The 23,350-nt window shown below is 39.8% G+C and overlaps 1 protein-coding gene across 2 annotated transcripts in view; it reads right to left on the minus strand.

Annotated features, from left to right (window-relative positions):
* The window catches only part of LOC110502701 (uncharacterized), a 77,995-nt gene extending 55,840 nt beyond the window's left edge, over positions 1-22,155 (minus strand). For both annotated transcript variants that reach the window (XM_021580941.3, XM_021580940.3), the window contains exon 1: positions 21,353-22,155. In XM_021580941.3, the coding sequence (XP_021436616.2) occupies positions 21,353-21,511 (159 nt within the window). In that variant the 5' untranslated portion in view covers positions 21,512-22,155. The remainder of the gene's footprint in view (positions 1-21,352) is intronic.
* Between the last annotated feature and the right edge of the window lie 1,195 nt (positions 22,156-23,350).

A 23,350-nucleotide genomic window follows, 5' to 3' on the forward strand; every position in this document is an offset into this window, starting at 1 on the left:
AAAAAAAATCTAAAACCCTGGTTTTGCTTTATCATTAATGGGTTAGTGTCTGTAGATTGCTGAGGAAAATGTGTTTTAGAATAAGGCTGTAACGTAACAATGTGGAAAAAGTCAAGGTGTCTTATTTTCCTAAGGCACTGTAGGTAGTCACTACCAAATGTCATTTTGGGTGAGTTTGGACATTTACAAGCGAATGTGAACGAGAAACATTGTGCAAATTAACTAAGTTTGATGCATGCTTGTCTGAAGGAAGAGCAGTACTATATACACATGGTCTGTGTGAAGTCTGGGCAACGGGCCTGCCAGCTCTCAGAAGTTAGGGGAGGAGCAGACGGGCCTAGAACTGAGAGGAGAGGGGCAAAAATGCAAGGGAATCAAGCTGCAGTGGCAGCAGCACATATTACTCATCCAACAGGCATTACCTTCTCAAACATGTCAAAGCTAACACAATATGATGCCCCGTGAGCTTATTAATTCAGCCACTTACTTAGATATGTTTAACTTGCTTGTTAAGGGTCGCCCTAAAGCAGAATTATTCGATTTTCATGCTTAAGAAATATTGTGTTGCGTTTTTTTAAACGCAGATCTAAAATGCTTCTTATTTTAATTTAAATCTCAGCATCAAACTCATTTTGTGCTTCAGTTGCACTTCTCCACTCAGATGAGAATTCACAAATGGGAATTCGATCAAAAGACAGCACTCTGACTGGTGTAGCTACTTTTCTCAGTGTAGCCAGCCTGGTAATATGCTAGATTGACTTTAAGCAAAACATTTAAAAAAGTAACTGGTTACATTATTTTTATGATAAACATTAGAAATATGATGGACATGCATTGCAACAATAAAAAAATACCTTGCTTTTTTTAAGCTTATTTACTGTTGAAAATGAAGCTATTTTCTGCCGACTGTGTTGCACTAATGTATTTCCTGTGAAGGAAAACTATAGTTGCACCTCCTTGATCACTGTAAAAAGACACTTGACTTTCAATATAAAACACAACCGGTCAATACACAGCTGGACTCACCTGCTCCCGCCTTCTCCCGTTGTACTATTTACAAACAAACATGTAACTGGCTCAACTGTTCTGGGGAACTACGGTAAGCTTCATAATGTAAAATAATATTACAGGTGAAAATGAAGAACGCGATCTGATTTATCTAACGTATTGCACAAGTATCTACAAATATAAAAATGCATTGGAAATTTAAAATAAACAAAATAGTTTAAACGCTATTGAACCATCCCGTGGCTATTTCCAAATACCCTGGTATACGGTATACCGCCCAAGCTGAACCTCGACACCAGGGATGTGACAAATTGTTTTTCTTTGTGTTTAAACTGCCACATTTACAATGCAGATGGTTTACATTGCGCATCCAGCAGATGGAGACAATTTTATCATTTATGCTGCTGCTGCTCTTGAGTTTCACGAGAGTGGCGCATGTAGCTTGTTATCGTTCAATCACGAGTCAAACCAGCACTAGGCTTCAGTCATAGAGCCTCTGTGTAGTTATTAGGAGATATCTAGGCTAATTAAAGGAAGATGAAATTAAAATGACAGAACTAAAAGTTAAATGAGAAGGACAAGCTACAACACCAAAAGCCAACAGGTAGGCTGCTACTTAATAATTTGAATGGAGTGGTTGTTATTTTCTGTAGGATTCGGGAAGGGGAGAAAGCACACAGTTAAAAGTTATGTAGTCTCAATTAGTCTACCTAACGCTAGCTTAACCAGCTTCTCTCAATTTGATGCAGTCAAGACAGGTACTACATAATCAGATTAATAACTAGCAAAATTTAGTGTACCAGTGCAAGTTAAGTTCGCTGCCATCTCTCCCCCTCCCTGCTCACCTCTTCATTCACATTTAAGCTGCTGCGTTGCTTCAAGACAGTTAATAAAGTAGCTAAAATTTCATTTTTTCCTCCTCTTACTATTATTACAGCATTGTTGTGTTATTTGTTATATGATGTTTGGGACCTGTTAGTGGTAGTTTTGTGACAACTGCAGTGATTAAAATTGTACATCAAAAAATATTTTAAAAGGGGGTTTGCTAGGGATTTTTTGTTACGTTAAGGATCCCAATTACGTTTAAACGTTTACTGTAGGCACACTTGATCTTGCACATCCAACTACGAGAAGAGAGGAACGCTACTTCACTTGAAGCAGCAAAATCTGAGTGTGTGAACAAAGCAACAAACATTTTAATACAGTAGGTAGGCTAACACAGACAAAGCAGAAACAATCATTTCCAAATAATCTGCGTGACAAAACATTTTAAAAATCTTCTAGAGGTCGACCGATTATGATTTTTCAACGCCGAAACCGATACCGATTATTGGAGGACCAAAAAACCGATACCGATTAATTGGCCGATTTTTTTATTATTTTTTATTTGTAATAATGACAATTACAACAATACTGAATGAACACTTATTTTAACTTAATATAATACATGAATAAAATCTATTTAGCCTCAAATAAATAACAAAACCTGTTCAATTTGGTTTAAATAATGCAAAAACATAGTGTTGGAGAAGAAAATAAAAGTGCAATATGTGCCATGTAAGAATGCTAACGTTTCAGTTCCTTGCTCAGAACATGAGAACATATCAAAGCTGGTGGTTCCTTTTAACATGAGTCTTCAATATTACCAGGTAAGACGTTTTAGGTTGTAGTTATTATAGGAATTATAGGACTATTTCCCTCTATACCATTTGTATTTCATATACCTTTGACTATTGGATGTTCTTAAAGGCACTTTAGTATTGCAAGTTTAACAGTATAGCTTCCGTCCCTCTCCTCGCTCCTCCCTGGACTCGAACCAGGAACACAATGACAACAGCCACCCTCGAAGCAGCGTTAACCATGCAGAGCAAGGGAAACAACCACCCCAAGGCTCAGAGCGAGTGACGTTTGAAACGATATTAGCGCGCGCTAACCTGCCAGCCATTTCACTTCGGTTACACCAGCCTCATCTCGGGAGTTGATAGGCTTGAAGTCATAAACAGCGCAATGCTTGACGCACAACGAAGATCTGCTGGCAAAGCGCACGAAAGTGCTGATTGAATGAATGTTTACGCGCCTGCTTCTGCCTACCACCGCTCAGTCAGATACTTAGATACTTGTATGCTCAGTCAGATTATAGGGACACGCTAGATAATATCTAGTAATATCATCAACCAACTAGTGATTATGATTGATTGTTTTTTTATAAGATAAGTTTAATGCTAGCTAGCAACTTACCTTGGCTTACTGCATTCGCGGACAGGCAGTCAGTCTCCTTGTGGAGTGCAACCGTTGTTATTGCGTTGGACTAGTTAACTGTAAGGTTGCAAGATTGGATCCCCTGAGCTGACAAGGTGAAAATCTGTCGTTCTGCCCCTGAACGAGGCAGTTAACCCACCGTTCCTAGGCCGTCATTGAAAATAAGAATGTGTTCTTAACTGACTTGCATAGTCAAATAAAGATTAAATAAAAGTGTAAAAATAAAAAAGACAAAATTGGTGTCCAAAAATACAGATTTCCGATTGTTATGAAAACTTGAAATCGGCCCTAATTAATCGACCTCTAATATCTTCCCAAAGTTGTCAGTGTGACCCCCAGCTCCTGAGCGCAGAGCGAAAAAAAAAAAAAAAAAAGTCAACCGTGCCGCAATGATCTCGGTCTGGACCCGCAGCCCTCTAAACCACCCTCCACACCATGCAGACAGAAATAGGTTACACTTAAACCGTTCTCCACTACTAAGTCAATATTTGGAATCTAAATTGGGTTAAGTCAGACTAAGGGATAGCCTAATGACTCCAACAAACTAAACTTCTAATTTGTCTCTGTACCAGTTTCTTTACAAAAAGAAGGGCAACTGTTTAAAAAGAGAAAATGGTGGACCTCCCGGGTGGCGCAGTGGTTAAGGGCGGTGTTTCCCCCGACACATTGATGCAGCTGGCTTCCGGGTTGGATGCGCGCTGTGTTAAGAAGCAGTGCGGCTTGGTTGGGTTGTGTATCGGAGGACGCATGACTTTCAACCTTCGTCTCCCCCGAGCCCGTACGGGAGTTGTAGCGATGAGACAAGATAGTAGCTACTAACAATTGGATACTACTAAATTATTTTTTTGGGGGGGGGGGGGGTGGCAACAAAATGGAACAAATCTAATAGGCACATGCACAGCATGGTTAGCGTGATATGCTAGTTTGGTCTGTGAGCTAGGCTATTTGATCATCACTAATAGTCCATTTCATGATTTAGGCTATAACATGGTAGACACTAAACTTCACTTTCTACCTTGAACATAATATTACCCAAAAGGTATTAGCTTGAAAACTTAAGACAACCAAAACTAGCCTACATTTAGCTTAACCTAGGCATTTTCCTGTGGCCTAACAAAGGTTTTCTAAACAACTGTACAAGCATAATTAAGACCAGTCGAAGTCACAGATCCTCAAGGAAGACTTGTTCAAACAGCAGCCAAATTAATTAACCTCACAAACTACTGGTACTGACTCAGTCTCTAAATGAGGGACCCCAAGAGGACACACTAACCAACATGGCTAGGGGTAAAGGGGAATGTCAAACATTCCAAGCCATTTGACATGGTTACCTTGTACAACATCTCTGCTGGCTCAGTTTTTAAAAGGGGGGGATTATTACATAGATGAAGGCGTTTAGGTCTGGTCTAGCACACTAGCCTAGATCTTTAAAACTTGCATATTGGAGAAAGGAGTCCGGTTTTGACTCGTACTGTCTTTTGTATATTAGGCTAAGTTAGCATCTTACTTAACATAAGACAATGGCAATAAACTTCAGGTGTGATGCTAGGACTAGAGTACAACAGAACAAAGAAACAATCATGTTGACCCATAACAATATTATCCCTTTCATACCGACATTTTTCCACAAAATGTATTACACAATCAACTTTTTTCTGCATTTTCTTTATATCTGAAAGGTATTGACAGTATCAAAGCAAAAGTTTGTATTTCCACCAAACAACCTAGTAATAATGTCGGTAAAGTTCTGCCTACAGCTTAGTATGAAACATAGCAGTAATGCCGAGGCGGCATTGGCATGCACTAAGCTCTTAAACTCTTGATGGTTGCTAGGTTAGCCCGTTAACCATCCTCCTACAGGTTCTAAACTTTGCGAGGCATGTCACTTCACCAATCTCTTCGCATAGCCTACCACTAGGGCCTACTACTGTTATTCAAGCCCAGAAGCTAGGATATGCAAAACCTTGGTAACATTGGATAGAAAACACTCTGCGGTTTCTACAACTTAAAATAATGTCTCTGAGTATAACATAACTGATATGGCAGGCAAAAACCTGAGGAAAATCCACCCAGAATTTTTTGGTCAACAAAAAATTGTTTTTTAACGTCGGCTTTAAACTAGACATCGGGCTGATACCGATGTTGGCATTTTTAGCTATTATCGTAATATTGAAACTCACTCGCTGTTAATGTATGTCAGTTAGGCTCTATACCCCTTGTAAAGCAGATTAATGTGCTTAATTAAGAAGCTATTTGGCCACTTTAGTTGAGATACAAACCTTATTAAAACATGAGCTAGACAACTATGGTTCAAACAAGTTGCAAAAAAAAGCCACTGTTTCTTATGCTGGGCATCATTCACAAGTGATAATATATAATTCACAAGTGATGGGTGACAATATTAGCCTATCAGGCTATTCTTGACTTAAATCTTGTCTGTACATATACTAAATAACATATGCACCTGTATCGAAACAGGGGCAGTGGGAAAAATAACATGTCATCTATGCACTTAAATAGCGAATGGTGGATGCTTTTCCCCCTGGTTTATTTTTATGCCAGCCAGGTTGCTTATATTTACAACAGGAGTATAACTTATGTGCTTAATATTAGGAAAGTTAATCAATAAAATAAATATCGTAGGCCTAGCCTATAGAAAGATGGGATCCACTTTTTAAGAGGCCATCAAAACTCTGTATTCTCCCACCAATTGCATAACCTATAGAAATGTTGCACAACATGAGCTCAAGGGCTCTCATGAAGTGTTTGATTAGATTTTGAATACCTTTGCATTGATGTCAGAGTGATTAGAGGGACAATAGAGTGCTAAGTACCAGGCAGTTAGCACGTTTGGTAGGCTTACTAATGACCAGCAGTAGCATCAGAGCTTGGAGAAGCCTAATTACTGTGACTAAATGGTCATGTGGAATTTGACTGCCTTCATGACTCGTGACTGCCGGTGTGTCGGTAATACGGTCACCACAACAGCCCTACCCACCACTGTTTTCTTAACCACAACTAGATGGATGCATGAAATCATTTATATGGAAATAAATATCCCTGAATGACTGAAATATTGGGATAAAGTAGGCAAATGCAATTCAAGGCATGTATCAAAATGTTGCTTACTGAAACTCCCAAAGTCATCCACTCCTTGTAATACATTTGAAGCAATAGCCTACCCGCGTGTGATCAACTAGATTATAAATTCAGCACCGTCTTGATTAGGACAGTACCATCATGCTGTGAGACAAGCGTGGGGACTCAGATTTTTGTTTTCCCCGAATCTCCATTTGGATATTGTTTAGGCTACAATTAGGCTTGGAAAATGTTACCTAAATTGAGGTGAGTGCTGCCCATGATCATCTTGTCTAGTATGCTCATTTATTAGAACATTTTGCCATGTTATGGAGATTAACTAATGGATTATTTTGCTCTACACTCACAGTCGCCTAGTAGCCTAGGCCTACTCCTGACCAAAAGCCTGTGACTTCAACCACTTGTTTGATAATCAATTAATGTGATTTTGTTTCACTGAATCTCTGTCTGTATAGACAATTTGGTTAATTGGTTTCTGGTTAAATAAATAAGTGAAGGTGGTATACAGTGCATTCGGAAAGTATTCAGACCCCTTGACTTTTTCCACATTGTTACGTTACGCATTTTAAAATGGATTACATTGGAAAAAATACAATCTACTCACAATACCCCATAATGAAAGTGAAAGTAAATTTTTTGCAAATGTATTAAAAACAGAAATACGTTATTTATAAGTATTCAGACCCTTTGCTATGAGAGCAGGTGCATCCTGTTTCCATTGATAATCCTTGATGTTTCTATAACTTAATTGGAGTCCACCTTTGGTAAATTCAACTGATCTGGGAAAGGGTAGTAAAAAATGTCTGCTTCATTGAAGGTCCCCAAGAACACTGCAGCCTCCATCATTCTTAAATGGAGTACGTTTGGAACCACCAAAACTCTTCCTAGAGCTGGCAGCCCAGCCAAACTGAGCAATCGGGGGAGAAGGAACAAGTGGTGACCTCGCTGACCAAGAGGTCAGAGAGGTGACCAAGAACCTGATGGTCACTCTTGACAGAGCTCTAGAGTTCCTCTGTGGAGAACCTTCCAGAAGGACAACCATCTCTGCAGCAATCCACCAATCAGGCATTTATGGTAGAGTGGCCAGACGGAAGCCACTCCTCAGTAAAAGGAACATGACAGCCCACTTGGAGTTTTCCAACAGTCACCCAAAATCTCTCAGACCATTAGAAACAATATTCTCTGGTCTGATGAAACAAAGACTGAACTCATTAGCCTGAATGCCAAGCGTCACTTCTGGAGGAAATCTGGCACCATCCCCACTATGAAGCATGGAGGTGGCAGCATCATGCTGTGGGGATGTTTTTCAGCGGCAGGGACTGGAAAACTAGTCAGGGTTGAGGCAAAGACGAACGGAGAAAAGCACAGAGAGATCCTTGATGAAAACCTGCTCCAGAGCACTCAGGACCTCAGACTGGGGCGAAGGTTCACCTTCCAACAGGACAACAAGGCTAAGCACACAGCCAAGACAACACAGGAGTGGCTTCGGGACAAGTTTCTGAATGTCCTTGAGTGGCCCAGCCAGAGCCCAGATTTGAACATCTCTGGTGAGACTTGAAGATAGCTGCGCAGCAACACTCCTCATCCAACCTAACAAAGCTTGAGAGGATCTGCAGATAAAAATGGGAGAAACTCCCAAATAAAAGGTGTCAAGCTTGTAGCGTCATACAAGACTCGAGGCTGTAATCACTTCCAAAGGTGCTTCAAAGTACTGAGTAAAGGGTCTGAATACTTATGTAAATGTCATATTGTAGTTGTTATATATATATATATATATATATATATACACACACACACACAGTGCCTTGCGAAAGTATTCGGCCCCCTTGAACTTTGCGACCTTTTGCCACATTTCAGGCTTCAAACATAAAGATATAAAACTGTATTTTTTTGTGAAGAATCAACAACAAGTGGGACACAATCATGAAGTGGAACGACATTTATTGGATATTTCAAACTTTTTTAACAAACCAAAAACTGAAAAATTGGGCGTGCAAAATCCTTCCTGAAAATATCTTAAAGATATGTCGGTTTTTGGTTTAAAAAAAAAAATGAGAAGACATTAGGCAACATTTCTTAAACTTACAGTAGGCAAATACTTTCTGAAAAACGTAATATAAAATGTTGATATTAATTGTCCGGGGCCGTTTCTTCAACATTATTGTGTTGGTGTATTTTTAATATCTTAAGATGTTTTCTAGTATACTTTTTTAAAGACCCCTTTCCCCATCTGAGTGACCAGAAATCAAAGCCATTGCTTTTTACACATTTCTGGGATGTAACACGGTTGAAAAATGTATCTATGCCTTAATTTCCCCAAAATATAGACTAGCTTTCATTTGAAACCAAATTTGAAATGCTCCTATAAACTTCACATTGCTGCTCATGGGTCCTATTACATGGAAATGACCAAACATAAATACTATAGGCCTGTCTTGTGTTAAGGCAAGTGTTACATCACCACATTGATAGCAAATGTGATGGGACCACACAATGAGCAGAGCACATTACAACAGTGATCTGGAGGGTTTATTCTGTTTGACTCGTCTTGCGCTCACTCAGCTAGCCTAGATCGTATTAGTTACATGCCAAGGAGCACCATCAACTATGGTCGTGGTCTTTCTTACAGCATGGCATGCAAAGCAAGGAAGCTCCCCTCTTCTACTCTCACAGAAAGATTTTAAATGAAAGCTTAGAGAATGATGAATGGGATGAAAAAGCACGTTTTCTCCGTGTTCCCTAAAGTTTTACCTTGGGTCATTTCCATGTAAAAATTGCCCATGAGCACCAACATGTGAAGTTCATAGTCGTATATCAAATTGGGTGTCAAATGAAAGCTACGGGTCTACATTTTTGGGAAATGAAGGCAGAAATACAGTACCAATAAAAAGTTTGGACACATGTTCTCATTCAAGGGTTCTTTATTTTACTATTTTCTACATTGTAGAATAATAATGAAGAAAACTATGAAATAACACAAATGGAATCATGTAGTAATCAAAGAAAGTGTTGACCAAATCAAAATATATATTTGAGATTCTTCAAATGAGTCACCCTTGCCTTGATGGCAGCTTTGCACACTCTTGGCATTCTCTCAACCAGCTTCACCTGGAAGGCTTTTCCAACAGTCTTGAAGGAGTTCCCACATATGCTGAGCACTTGTTCGCTGATTTTCCTTCACACTGCAGTCCAACTCATTCCAAACCACAATTGGGTTGAGGTCAGTTGATTGTGGAGGCCAGGTCTTCTGATGCAGCACTGCATCACACTCCTTCTTTGTCAAATATCCCTTACACAGCCTGGAGGTGTGTTTTGGGTCATTGCACTGTTTAAAAACAAAATGGGGATACCTTGTCAGTTGCACAACTGAACACATTCAACTAAAATGTGTCTTCCACATTTAACCCAACCCCTCTGAAGCAGAGAGGTGTGGGGGGCTGCCATAATCAACATCCACGTCTTCAGCGCCCGGGGAACAGTGGCCAATGCTCTAACCACTAGCGCAAACCAGATGGGATGGCGTATCGCTGCAGAATACTCTGGTAGCCATTCTGGTTAAGCGTGCCTTGAATTCTAAATAAATCAGTGTCACCAGCAAAGCACCCCCACACCTCCTCCTCCATGCTTCATGTTGGGAACCACACGTGGAGATCATCCATTCACCTACTCTGCGTCTCACAAAGACACAGCGGTTGGAACCAAAAGTCTCAAATTTGGACTCATCAGACCAAAGAACACATTTCCACCAGTCTAATGTCTATTGTTCGTGTTTCTTGGCCCAAGCAAGTCTTTTCTTATTATTGATATCCTTTAGTAGTGGTTTCTTTGCAGCAATTCAACTATGAAGGCCTGATTCAAGCAGTCTCCTCTGAACAGCTGATGAGATGTGTCTGTTACTTGAACTCTGTGAAGCATTTACTTGGGCTGCAATCTGAGGTGCAGTTATTCTAATGAACTTATCCTCTGCAGCAGAGGTAACTCTGGGTCTTCCTTCCCTGTGGCAGTCCTCATGAGAGCCAGTTTCATCATAGCGCTTGATGGTTTTGTGACTTGAATGACCTTCATTTCTTAAAGTAATGATGGACTGTCATTTCTCTTTGCTTATTTGAGCTGTTCTTGCCATAATATGATTTGGTGTTTTACTAAATAGGGCTATCTTCTGTATATCACCCCTACCTTGTCACAACACAACTGATTGGCTCCAATGCATTAAGGAAAAAAATTACACAAATTAACTTAACAAGGCACACCTGTTAATTGAAATGCATTCCAAGTGACTACCTCATGAAGCTGGTTGAGAGAATGCCAAGAGTGTGCAAAGCTGTCATCAAGGCAAAGGGTGGCTACTTTGAAGAATCTCAAATCTAAATTATATTTTGGTTTGTTAACACTTTTTTTGTTACCTCATGATTCCATATGTGTTATTTCATTTTTTATTTAACTAGGCAAGTCAGTTAAGAACAAATTCTTATTTACAATGATGGCCTACGAGAAGACAAAAGGCCCCCTGCGGGGACGGGGGCTGGGATTTAAAAAAAATATAGGACAAAACACACATCACAACAAGCGAGACACCATAACACTACATAACGAGAAAGACCTAAGACAATATAGCATGGCAGCAACACAACACAACACATGGTACAAACACTATTGGACACAGACAACAGCAAAGGGCAAGAAGGTAGAGACAACAATACATCATACGAAGTAGCCAAAACTGTCAGTAAGAGTATCCATGATTGAGTATTGGAATGAAGAGATAAAACTGTCCAGTTTGAGTGTTTGCTGCAGCTCGTTGCAGCAAACTGAAAAGAGGAGCGACCCAGGGATGTGTGCGCTTTGGGGACCTTTAACAGAATGTGACTGGCAGAACAGGTGTTGTATGTGGAAGATGAGGGCTGCAGTAGGTATCTCAGATAGGGGGAGGGAGGCCTAAGAGGGTTTTATAAATAAGCATCAACCAGTGGGTCTTGCGACGTGTATACAAAGATGACGAGTTTAAAGAGGAGTATAGAGTGCAGTGATGTGTCCTATAAGGAGCATTGGTGGCAAATCTGATGGCCGAATGGTAAAGAACATCTAGCCACTCGAGAGCAACTTTACCTGCCAATCTATAAATTACTGCTCCGTTATCTAGCATGGGTAGGATGGTCATCTGAATCAGGGTTAGTTTGGCAGCTGTGGTGAAAGAGGAGCAATTACGATCCAGACTATATCACATCCGGCCGTGATAGGGCGGCGCACAATTGGCCCAGCGTCGTCCAGGTTTGGCTGTCATTGTAAAAAATCATTTGTTCTTAACTGACCTCCCTACTTAAATAAAGGTTAAATGTAAAAATATATATAAAATAAAAAATAAGAGGAAACCAAGTCTGGATATAACCTTAGCCTGCAGCTTTGATACGTGCTGAGAGAAGGACAGTGTACTTTCTAGCTGTACTCCCAAGTACTTGTATGAGGTGACCTCAAGCTCTAAACCCTCAGAGGTAGTAATCACACCGGTGGGGAGAGGTGCTTTCACCTTACCAAACCACATTACCTTTGTTTTGGAGATGTTCAGATTAAGGTTAAGGGCAGAGAAAGCTTGTTGGACACTAAAAAAGCTTTGTTGTAGAGTTAACACAAAATCCAGGTTGATATCTTCACTATTGTTCTACAACGAAGAAAATAGTACAAATAAAGAAAAACCCTGGATTGAGTAGGTGTGTCTAAACTTTTGACTGGTACTTTGTTTCTCAACCATTGTCTATCTTAAAATTTTGGCATGAGTAATTGTTTTTATTTCTGATCAAAGATATTTCCATCTGGTGTCTTAAATAACACCTACCAGAAAAAGTCTTAAAGTATTAGAAATAGATCAAAACACAATCAAATTGAAGTAAAGACCCCTAATAGAACTAATATCAACACATATTTAGTCTGAGAAAGTATTTGCCTTCTGCAAATTAAAGAAACATTGCATTGTAATTCCATTACCAAAAACCTACATATATATATTTTAAGATATTTTATTTCTCTCCCTCATGAGGATAACAAAAGTTCAGAACTAACAAATAAAGCTAGATTTACCAATTGGTTAGTGTTTTTACTTATATACTTTTTTGTTTACAAATTAAGTGATTAAAACTCGTAATTCTGCCTTTCTTCCATCTCTTCTCTCTCCAGTTAATCCCAGCCCTTACTGAAACATACCCATGAGCACGCTCTTTCCATTGACTGTAACCAGTCTCCGCACCCACTGAGCACCGACTGACACCGGATGTCCATTGACAATGAAAAGTAGTTGATACTTGGTCAGTTTGCCCTGGCCTTGATTTCAACATCCACAGATGTCGTTTTTTGGGCTAGGACAGACCGGCCTTGATTTGGCCCAAACAGACTGGTGACTGACCAAATCTGAACCAATCATAGATGTCTATGTTTCACAAGTTTGGACAGCACAGTGGAGCACAGTAGAGTACCGTAAAGAAAACTATTTTATAGTTCAATACAGTATAATGGACTGTATTGTACTATATTGAACTCTACTCCAGGGTTTCCCAAACTCGGTCCAGTGTGTAGAAAACTACCCATATATAGCCTCCCGGGTGGCGCAGTGGTTAAGGGCGCTGGTTAAGCTGACTCCTGTGGCGGGCCGGGCGCAGTGCGCACTAACCAAGGTTGCCAGGTGCACGGTGTTTCCTCCGACACATTGGTGCGGCTGGCTTCCGGGTTGGATGCGCGCTGTGTTAAGAAGCAGTGCGGCTTGGTTGGGTTGTGTATCGGAGGACGCATGACTTTCAACCTTCGTCTCTCCTGAGCCCGTACGGGAGTTGTAGCGATGAGACAAGATTGTAGCTACTAAAACAATTGGATACCACGAAATTGGGTAGAAAAAAACTAATATTTTTTTTAAAGAAAACTACCCATATATGCGAAGGAGGATATTGTATATTTCTACTAGAGGTCGACCGATTATGATTTTTCAACACCGATACAGATTTTTGGAGGACCAAATGAAGCCGATACCGATTGATCTGCCAATTTTTTTGTGTTTTTTTTATAATAATGACAATTACAACAATACTGAATGAACACTTATTTTAACTTAATATAATACATCAATAAAATCAATTTAGCCTCAAATAAATAATGAAACATGTTCAATTTGGTTTAAATAATGCAAAAACAAAGTGTTGGAGAAGAAAGTAAAAGTGCAATATGTGCCATGTAAGAAAGCTAACGTTTCAGTTCCTTGCTCAGAACATGAGAACATATGAAAGCTGTGGGTTCCTTTTAACATGAATGATGTCTGTGAGTATAACAGAACTCATATGGCGATTCCTGGGAGTCCATTCTGATGAAGATCAAAGGTAAGTGAATATTTATAATGCTATTTATGACTAATGTTGACTACCCAATATGGCGGATATCTTTTTGGCTGCTTTGTTGTCTGAAAGCTGTACTCAGATTATTGCATGGTTTGCTTTGTCCGTAAAGTTATTATTATTATTTTTTTTTAAAATCTGAGACAGCGGTTGCATTAAGGAGAAATTTATCTCTAATTCCATGTATAATAGTTATATTTTCATTAACATTTATGAGTATTTTTGTAAATAGATGTGGCTCTCTGCACAATCAACGCATGTTTTAGAACTACTGAACATAAAACGCCAATGTAAAATTAGATTTTTTTTATATAAATATGCACTTTAGTGAACAAACATACATGTATTGTGTAACATGAAGTCCTATGAGTGTCATCTGATGAAGATCAAAGGTTAGTGATTAATTTTACCTCTGGTTTTTGTGACTCTTCTCTTAGGCTGGAAAAATGGCTGTGTTTTTCTGTGAGTTGGTGGTGACGTAACAATCGTTTGTGGTGCTTTCGCTGTAAAGCATTTTTTAAATCAGACACTGTGGCTGGATTAACGAGAATTGTATCTTTAAAATGGTGTAAAATACTTGTATGCTTGAGGAATTTTAATTATGAAATTTGTTGTTTTGAATTTGGAGCCCTGCACTTTCACTGGCTGTTGGCGAGGTTGGACTCTACCATCCCACATGTCCCAGAGAAGTTATTGCTAGCTAGCAACGTATCTTGGCTTCTACTGCATTCTACTGCATTCTACTGCTCCTCGTGGAGTGCAATGTAATCAGGTGGTTAGAGCGTTGGACTAGTTAACTGAAAGGTTGCAAAATTGAATCCCCCGAGCTGACAAGGTAAAAATCTGTCGTTCTGCCCCTGAACGAGGCAGTTAACCCACCGTTCCTAGGCCGTCAATTGAAAATAAGAATGTGTTCTTAACTAACTTGCCTAGTTAAATAAAGATTAAAAAGGTGTAAAAATATATATATATATTTTTTTTTTTTTTTTTTTTTTTTTAAATCGGCAAAATCTGTGTCAAAAAATACCGATTTCCGATTGTTAATTAATCGGCCATTCTGATTAATCGGGCAACCTCTTATTTCTACCTTTGTGAACCTATTCAGGATGCACTATGAAGAGAATGACAATCATGTCTACAATTATGCTTTTCTGTGTAGTACAGATCAGGGATTACATGATGTAATTCCACTACCATAAAACTCTGTTACCGGGTGTAAATCCACTTCACTTACTGTAGTTCAATAAACTGACACCCCATTTTTCTGAAGACATCTTTGTTTTTGGAAATTGTGGTCCATAAAAAAACAGAGATTTTACCGTAATTCTGTTACCAAACTTTGCATCTGCACAGTTCTTCCAGTAACTGCCTTGTCAATGCCATATTGGCCTAAGCTTAGCCCTTGATCATGACTCTCAGTTCCATTACATTAGACATTAGTCATTGGACTAAGGAGTCTTCTGTACAGGGGAGTTCTGTTAACTTCTTATGGCTGGGGGCAGTATTGAGTAGCTTGGATGAATAAGGTGCCCAGAGTAAACTACCTGCTACCCAGGCCCAGAAGCTAAGATATGCAATATTAGTAGATTTGGATAGAAAACACTGACGTTTCTAAAACTGTTTGAATGACGTCTGTGAGTATAACAGAACTCAAATGACAGGCAAAAACCTGAGAAAAAATCCAACCAGGAAGTGGGAAATCTAAGGTTTGTAGGTTTTCAAGTCTTCGACTATCCAGTATACAGTGTCTATGGGGTCATATTGCACTTCCTAAGGCTTCCACTAGATATCAACAGTCTTTAGAACCTTGTTTCAGGCTTCTACTGTGAAGGGGGAGAGAATGAGAGCTGTTTCAACCCTGAGAGGTAGCTGCGTTCCTTTTCCTTTCTAAAGACAAAGGAATTCTCCGGTTGAAACATTTTTGAAGATTTATGTTAAAAACATCCTAAAGATTGATTCTATACATCGTTTGACATGTTTCTACGAACTGTAATGGAACTATTTTGACTTTTCGTCTGGCCTGCGCCTCATGAATTTGTGAACAAAATGTGCGAACAAAAAGGAGGTATTTGGACATAAATTATGGACTTCATCGAAAAAAACAAACATTTATTGTGGAACTGAGATTCCTGGGAGTGCATTCTGATGAAGATCAAAGGTAAGTGAATATTTGTAATGCTATGTATGACTTCTGTTGACTCCACAACATGACTGGTATCTGTATGGCTTGTTTTTGTGTCTGAGCACTGTACTCAGATTATTGCATGGTGTGCTTTTTCCGTAAAGCATTTTTGAAATCTGACAGCGGTTGCATTAAGGAGAAGTATATCTTTAATTCCATGTATAACACTTGTATGTTCATCAACATTTATGTTGAGTATTTCTGTAAATTGATGTGGCTCTCTGCAAAATCACTGGATGCAGGGGCAGTATTGAGTAGCTTGAATGAAAAGGTGCCCATTGTAAACGGCCAGCTCCTCAGTCTCAGTTGCTAATATATGCATATTATTAGTAGTATGGGATAGAAAACACTCAAGTTTCCAAAACTGTCAAAATATTGTCTGTGAGTATAACAGAACTGATATTGCAGGCGAAACCCCGAGGAAAACCTAAACAGGAAGTGGCTTCTATTTTGAAAACTCCATGTTCCATAGCCTCCCTTTGCTGGATTTAAAGGGATATGAACGAGATTCCTTTTCCTATCGCTTCTTCAAGGTGTCAACAGTCTTCAGACATAGTTTCAGGCTTTTATTTTGAAAAATGAGCCAGAACGATAACATCGTGTCAAGTGGTCACATGAGTTTTGCTTGCGCAACAGAATTCGGGCAGCCATTTCCTTTCCCTCTCCTACTGTGAAAGACATTTGCGGTTGATATATTATCGATTATATATTTTAAAAACAACCTGAGGATTGATTATAAAAAACGTTTGACATATTTCTGTGGACATAATGGAAACTATTTGGAATTTGTGTCTGCGTTGTCGTGGCCACTCTTTCCTGTGGATTTATGAACATAACGTGACCAACAAACAGAGGTATTTTGGGTATAAAATCATCTTTATGGAACAAACTGAACATTTGTTGTGTAACTGGGAGTCTCGTGAGTGAAAACATCCGGTAAACGATTAATTTGATTGCTTTTCTGATATTTGTGACGGAGCTACCTGATGCTAAGTGTACTTAATGTTTTATCGTGCGATCGATAAACTTACACAAACGCTTGTATTGCTTTCACTGTAAAGCATAATTTCAAAATCTGACACGAGAGTTGGATTAACAAAAGGCTACGCTGTGTTTTGCAATATTGCACTTGTGATTTAATGAATATGAATATTTATTGTATGTAGTGCTATGCTATTCAGCGGTTGTTGATGACACTTATCCCGATAGGGGGATTGAAACAGGTTAACAATGCACCAATGTAAACTGAGATTTTTGGATATAAATATGAACTTTATCGAACAAAACATACATGTATTGTGTAACATGAAGTTCTATGAGTGTCATCTGATGAAGATCATCAAAGGTTAGTGATTAATTCTCTCTCTATTTCTGCTTTTTGTGACTCCTCTCTTTGGCTGGAAAAATGGCTGTGACTAGGTGCTGACCTAACATAATCGCATGGTATGCTTTCGTCGTAAAGCCTTTTTGAAACCGGACACTGTGGTGGGATTAACAACAAGTTTATCTTTAAAATGGTGTATAATACTTGTATGTTTGAGGAATTTTAATTATTAGATTTCTGTTGTTTGAATTTGGCGCCCTGCAATTTCACTGGCTGTTGTCACGTCGATCCCGTTAACGGGATCTCAGCCATAAGTAAGAGCCCCGATTCTGTCTGAACATTAACACTCATCGCTTGTGGTATGATTTTGGAAGCAAAAGGACCTTATCTTCCATATCAGTGAGAAATAATTTTCAAAAAGCAAAAGGTTAAATTGATATGCACCTTTACAGAGTTAGGGTTCCCGCACAGCCATATTTCCATGTTACAGTGCTTATTTATGGAAAACAGTTGAAAGACAGGGTGGACTCAGGGGTCAGGTTAATGCAGAATGAACTTGTTCATCATTTTTGTAAACGCAGATCTAAAATACTTAGATAAAATGCAAGATTAACATTCTACAAAACATTAGGAAATGTAGCTGGCTACATTCTATGATAAACATTAGAAATATGATAGCCATGCATCGTTTTTGCAAAAAGGACTGCTTATTCATTGGAAGCTCATTTACTTGTGTGGTTGCCAGCCCAATTGCATTGCACTTCTCGTCATCTGATGAAAATTAAGCTATTTTCTTCCGAATGTGTTGCACCAATGTATTTTCTGTGAAGGAAAACTATTTGCATTCCCCAGATCACCCCAGGTGGTGAGGGTAGGCAACAACATCTCCTCCCCGCTGATCCTCAACACTGGGGCCCCACAAGGGTGCGTTCTGAGCCCTCTCCTGTACTCCCTGTTCACCCACGACTGCGTGGCCACGCACGCCTCCAACTCAATCATCAAGTTTGCGGACGACACAACAGTGGTAGGCTTGATTACCAACAACGACGAGACGGCCTACAGGGAGGAGGTGAGGGCCCTCGGAGTGTGGTGTCAGGAAAATAACCTCACACTCAACGTCAACAAAACTAAGGAGATGATTGTGGACTTCAGGAAACAGCAGAGGGAACACCCCCTTATCCACATCGATGGAACAGTAGTGGAGAGGGTAGCAAGTTTTAAGTTCCTCAGCATACACATCACAGACAAACTGAATTGGTCCACTCACACAGACAGCATTGTGAAGAAGGCGCAGCAGCGCCTCTTCAACCTCAGGAGGCTGAAGAAATTTGGCTTGTCACCAAAAGCACTCACAAACTTCTACAGATGCACAATCGAGAGCATCCTGGCGGGCTGTATCACCGCCTGGTACGGCAACTGCTCCGCCCTCAACCGTAAGGCTCTCCAGAGGGTGGTGAGGTCTGCACAACGCATCACCGGGGGCAAACTACCTGCCCTCCAGGACACCTACACCACCCGATGTCACAGGAAGGCCATAAAGATCATCAAGGACATCAACCACCCGAGCCACTGCCTGTTCACCCCGCTATCATCCAGAAGGCGAGGTCAGTACAGGTGCATCAAAGCTGGGACCGAGAGACTGAAAAACAGCTTCTATCTCAAGGCCATCAGACTGTTGAACAGCCACCACTAACATTGAGTGGCTGCTGCCAACACACTGACACTGACTCAACTCCAGCCACTTTAATAATGGGAATTGATGGGAAATGTAAATATATCACTAGCCACTTTAAACAATGCTACCTTATATAATGTTACTTACCCTACATTATTCATCTCATAGGCATACGTATATACTGTACTCTATATCATCGACTGTATCCTTATGTAATACATGTATCACTAGCCACATTAACTATGCCACTTTGTTTACATACTCATCTCATATGTATATACTGTACTCGATACCATCTACTGTATCTTGCCTATGCTGCTCTGTACCATCACTCATTCATATATCCTTATGTACATATTCTTTATCCCCTTACACTGTGTACAAGACAGTAGTTTTGGAATTGTTAGTTAGATTACTTGCTGGTTATTACTGCATTGTCGGAACTAGAAGCACAAGCATTTCGCTACACTCGCATTAACATCTGCTAACCATGTGTATGTGACAAATAAAATTTGATTTGATTTGATTTTAAGCACTCAATTGACTATAAATACTCAAGTGAAATGGTTAAAACGCAGATAGTTTGCACTTGTGAAATTAAAATTATAAAATGTATCTTTCATCTCTCTCTGGGTTTTCAGAACGTTCCATCAATTCGCAAGTGGCCAAATCTCACTGGAGAAATCATCCGAGCGAGGGAAACAGTGTCCCTCTGTCTCAGTATGTGTAGCCCATGTATTTGATGCTGTCTGGACCAAAAGAGTATAACATGTTGCTGTCATAGCATTTGATTGATTGATGCCAGCAAGCATTTGGTCTCCCTTGATTAATTTTTTTTTTTTTTAATTAGCCAATCAGCATTGAGCTGGGTTGTCCAAGTGCAGCAAAACGCCCCCCAAGGGAGGCGAGTTGGGATTTGGCTTCAGACCAATCAAATCACTTGTCTGTTTCTAGTCTGCTTATGTTGATGTCCTGCAATAGATAGCTTGCTAAATTGGCCCTTTCCTAAGCCATGGATGGAGATGGGGATTTGGACTTGTAGTTTTGACTTAATTCTCTGTACAGGCCAATGATTAAGACAGTGTTTCTTATCTAACCATAAGTGAATATTTTGTGCCACTGGCCTGAGGATTGAAGTTCAATATGTAGCCTAGTAGGCTCACATTACCTAGACAGCTAGCTAACTTAGCTTGTTCATTGTTGCCCATGGGAGGAAGTCAGGCGATCAAGCATTTTAGCTAGGTAGCCTGTGACAACAAAAAATAAAAGTGTACTGTCTCTGTATGAAAGATCCATAGACCGTTGACAACATGAAAGAGAGGAAGATGGCATTGGCGTTCAACTAGTCAATAAGTAGGGTGAGTCATCACCCACACACACACACAGGCACATGATATTTTGCCAAATTGATTAGACTAATTGTTTTTGGTATCTTTAAAATGTGTTTTCGATGTATTAAACTAAGCACATATAGCCTTGTTGATTTGATGATGTTTAAATGTTCAAGTTTAAATATTGCTGGAATAGCTGAGGCTGTGCTCCTGTTCTCTTTGTGCTGACTCTGTTTTTCTAAATCAGAAGTCGTTTAGTAAACTGTCGAAAACATTAACGTGCTTGACCATGCCGCAGGTGATATAGTTTGTATGCAATATTTGCTTTGTGGACTTCACCGGACAGATCTTGCTCTCCGGTTTTGTGATGAAACAAAAGTAGATGTAGTTGAATTCATTCCGCCACTGTGACTGTCTTTTTGTTGCCACGGTCTTATTGTAGATCACGGCGGTGTGTGAACGAATGTGTTATAGAGTAAACAATGCCATTAACACAACATAGGTAGTAATATGGCTTTTTAACTGACTTGGCTTCCTCTGTGATGCTACTGCTACTGTTTATATGGAGTATTTGGCTGTTTTGTCTTCCATAGACAATTCACCTTTAAGCAGAATATGTAAAGGTCCTTGGACTATTAGGACTAAAGTTAAGCTCCTTTAGTCCATTATTGGGCTAAGCCTAGGCCTAACTGTTGTAGTCACTTCAAAACCACAGGGTCAGAGATACTCATCATTGTGACAGGCCTATTTCACCTTTAATCTTTCAAATACTGACAACTACCATATAGTATACACATAGCCAGATATGTAAAAAATCTGTCCAAGGAAAATGCCTACGATATACGCGTTCCCTCTCTGTCCTGACGAAAGGCGATATTGCGTAATGATGTCCCCCCTGAGATGCAATCATGTACCTAACGATCTGTTTAAACTGCAGGTTATGGTATTTTCCATCACATGAACAACACGTGGTCATTGGTTACATTTAAATGACAACTTATGTTTTTTCCTGACATGCCACCATGTAAACCTTATCAGTGAACTTCGCATTCTACAGGTTTAGCTTAGCAGCTAACTTAGCCAGTAGGAAAACATTCTGCTTACCTTGGGCAAGTCACTGAGTTGGTTAGCATCCAGCAAAAGCTCCTCCAAACTCCGACTGTAGCGGTAGATCTCATCCGGAACGTATAACAGAGAACAGTGCCGCTTATCGATCAATTCAACATGACGATTGCACCGCCACAGGGGTATACACTGAAACATCACGGGGTGATGGCAAAATCCGTTCTTAAAAAATAGCCCGAAAAGACGTAAAATACAAGAAACGGAAGGCGAAACTGAATACGGACAGCTACTACTCGAACTGAACTAGCTAGAATGCTTGCCAAACACCTTGCTATTCGAACGAATTTTCAAAGAAAACAAACATCGAAACCACCTCCACAGGCGTAAATAAATTGCACTGGACACCATGGAATACATACGCTGTCTATCTCACTTTGAATAGTTTTAGGCACCTGATTTTCGCTTGGTTCTTTATCCTTTAATCACGTCGCCACTGGGATGTTAGTAGTTTTTCTAATCGTGTCCAGAAAACGATCACATCTCTGTTTTATTTCGTGTAACCTACTGTTTTCCTTGTCCCAGAGTTAATTTCCTCTCAGTCTGACCCGGAACATTCACTCCCTCATTCCAATCTGACGTCACCAATCCTAACCGCTCCCCCCTTTGTATATCTCCCTCCCCCTCTAGAAAAGTAGAAGCCAGAGAGGATTATAGATAGGCTTCTGATTCATTCTTCAGTTGGCCTACTGTACCTCAGCTCAGTGTTTTTTTAGCCTGAAATAGCCTACAGTTATACATATCTTTTGACCTTTTTTTATACAGTTTATTCTGGAGTTTAGAGTAGGTAGGTAGAGTACAAATAACTAAATAACATTTAAAAAATGCATTTCAGCATGGACTATTTTTTTTTAAATAAAGCAGTTCTCTCAAATGTCAACCTGTATTTATGGTCTCCCTGTCTGAATTGAACATGTAAACCTGGGGTGCATTCAGTTTGTTTCAACGTTTGACGGTTTGTAGTGTACTGAATTACCAAAAGGGTGTGCATCATTTTTCAACCGCCTTTGAGGTAGGGCTACGTTTGCTCCCGTTTGGTGGGTGTGATGAAGTCTGGCCTAATCAATATGGGTGTGACCATCAGAAATCGCAAAACTCATGCAGCCCACATGCACAACCGCCCTCTGGGCCACAATCACAATGTTCTTCACTGGTCGTTAAGTATAGTAGTTTCGTTTGACTTGTTAAACACCGTTCTGTCATGCTGAATGCACCCAAATGTATGTCCATATATCAAAAGTAATGAATACAAATATAGAACCCATTTTCTAAATAGTGAGGGTGTAGCGTCTGAACTCAAGTCATTGCTTGCCTTTGTTAATCAGGATTAATAATTAGTCTCCACTTGGTGAAAATCTAGGTCAGTGGGTCTCAACCCTGGGGTACTTGTGCACCTGGTGTTATATGGTATACCCACAGGTGATACTTGGGAAGACTCAAGAGCATAGGCATAATGATCAGTTGCATATGATGGGATACCTTGGGTAGAGCAGAATGTGATTAGGGTATACAGTAACCAAACATTTTGAGAACCACTGCCAGTTGACAAAATGAGAGCCTTGATAATATGATGGGCACGACTGACTTGCCTCTAATTTTCTTCTCTTATCCACTAAGAGGCGCTAGTGCCTACTTAATGACAACACTAGCACCCTGAAAAGAACGCTCACATTTTGTCCACAAGTGGATGTAAGGCCAAAAACAATCATGCATGGTTTATGAAATTTAAAGGGGAATTTCACCCTGGCTTTGCCATGGCATATAGTCATTACTATATTAACAACATTATGTTTTTATCATAAACATCACAATTATCCAAAGCACAAGCTAGGACTAGCACATTTTCATTTCACTGGTAGAATCGGGAAGTTTCGACTCCCTGTGTATTGGTCTGCTCATAGTGAACCACAAAGTCCGGCATTTATAGCTAATGCTGATACCGCCCGCTAGGTAGAAGTGGCATGCAAACAAACTTGAATA

Source organism: Oncorhynchus mykiss, chromosome 23 (genome assembly GCF_057628025.1).
Source record: "Oncorhynchus mykiss isolate SJ-2025 chromosome 23, ASM5762802v1, whole genome shotgun sequence".
Taxonomy (NCBI): Eukaryota; Metazoa; Chordata; class Actinopteri; order Salmoniformes; family Salmonidae; genus Oncorhynchus; species Oncorhynchus mykiss.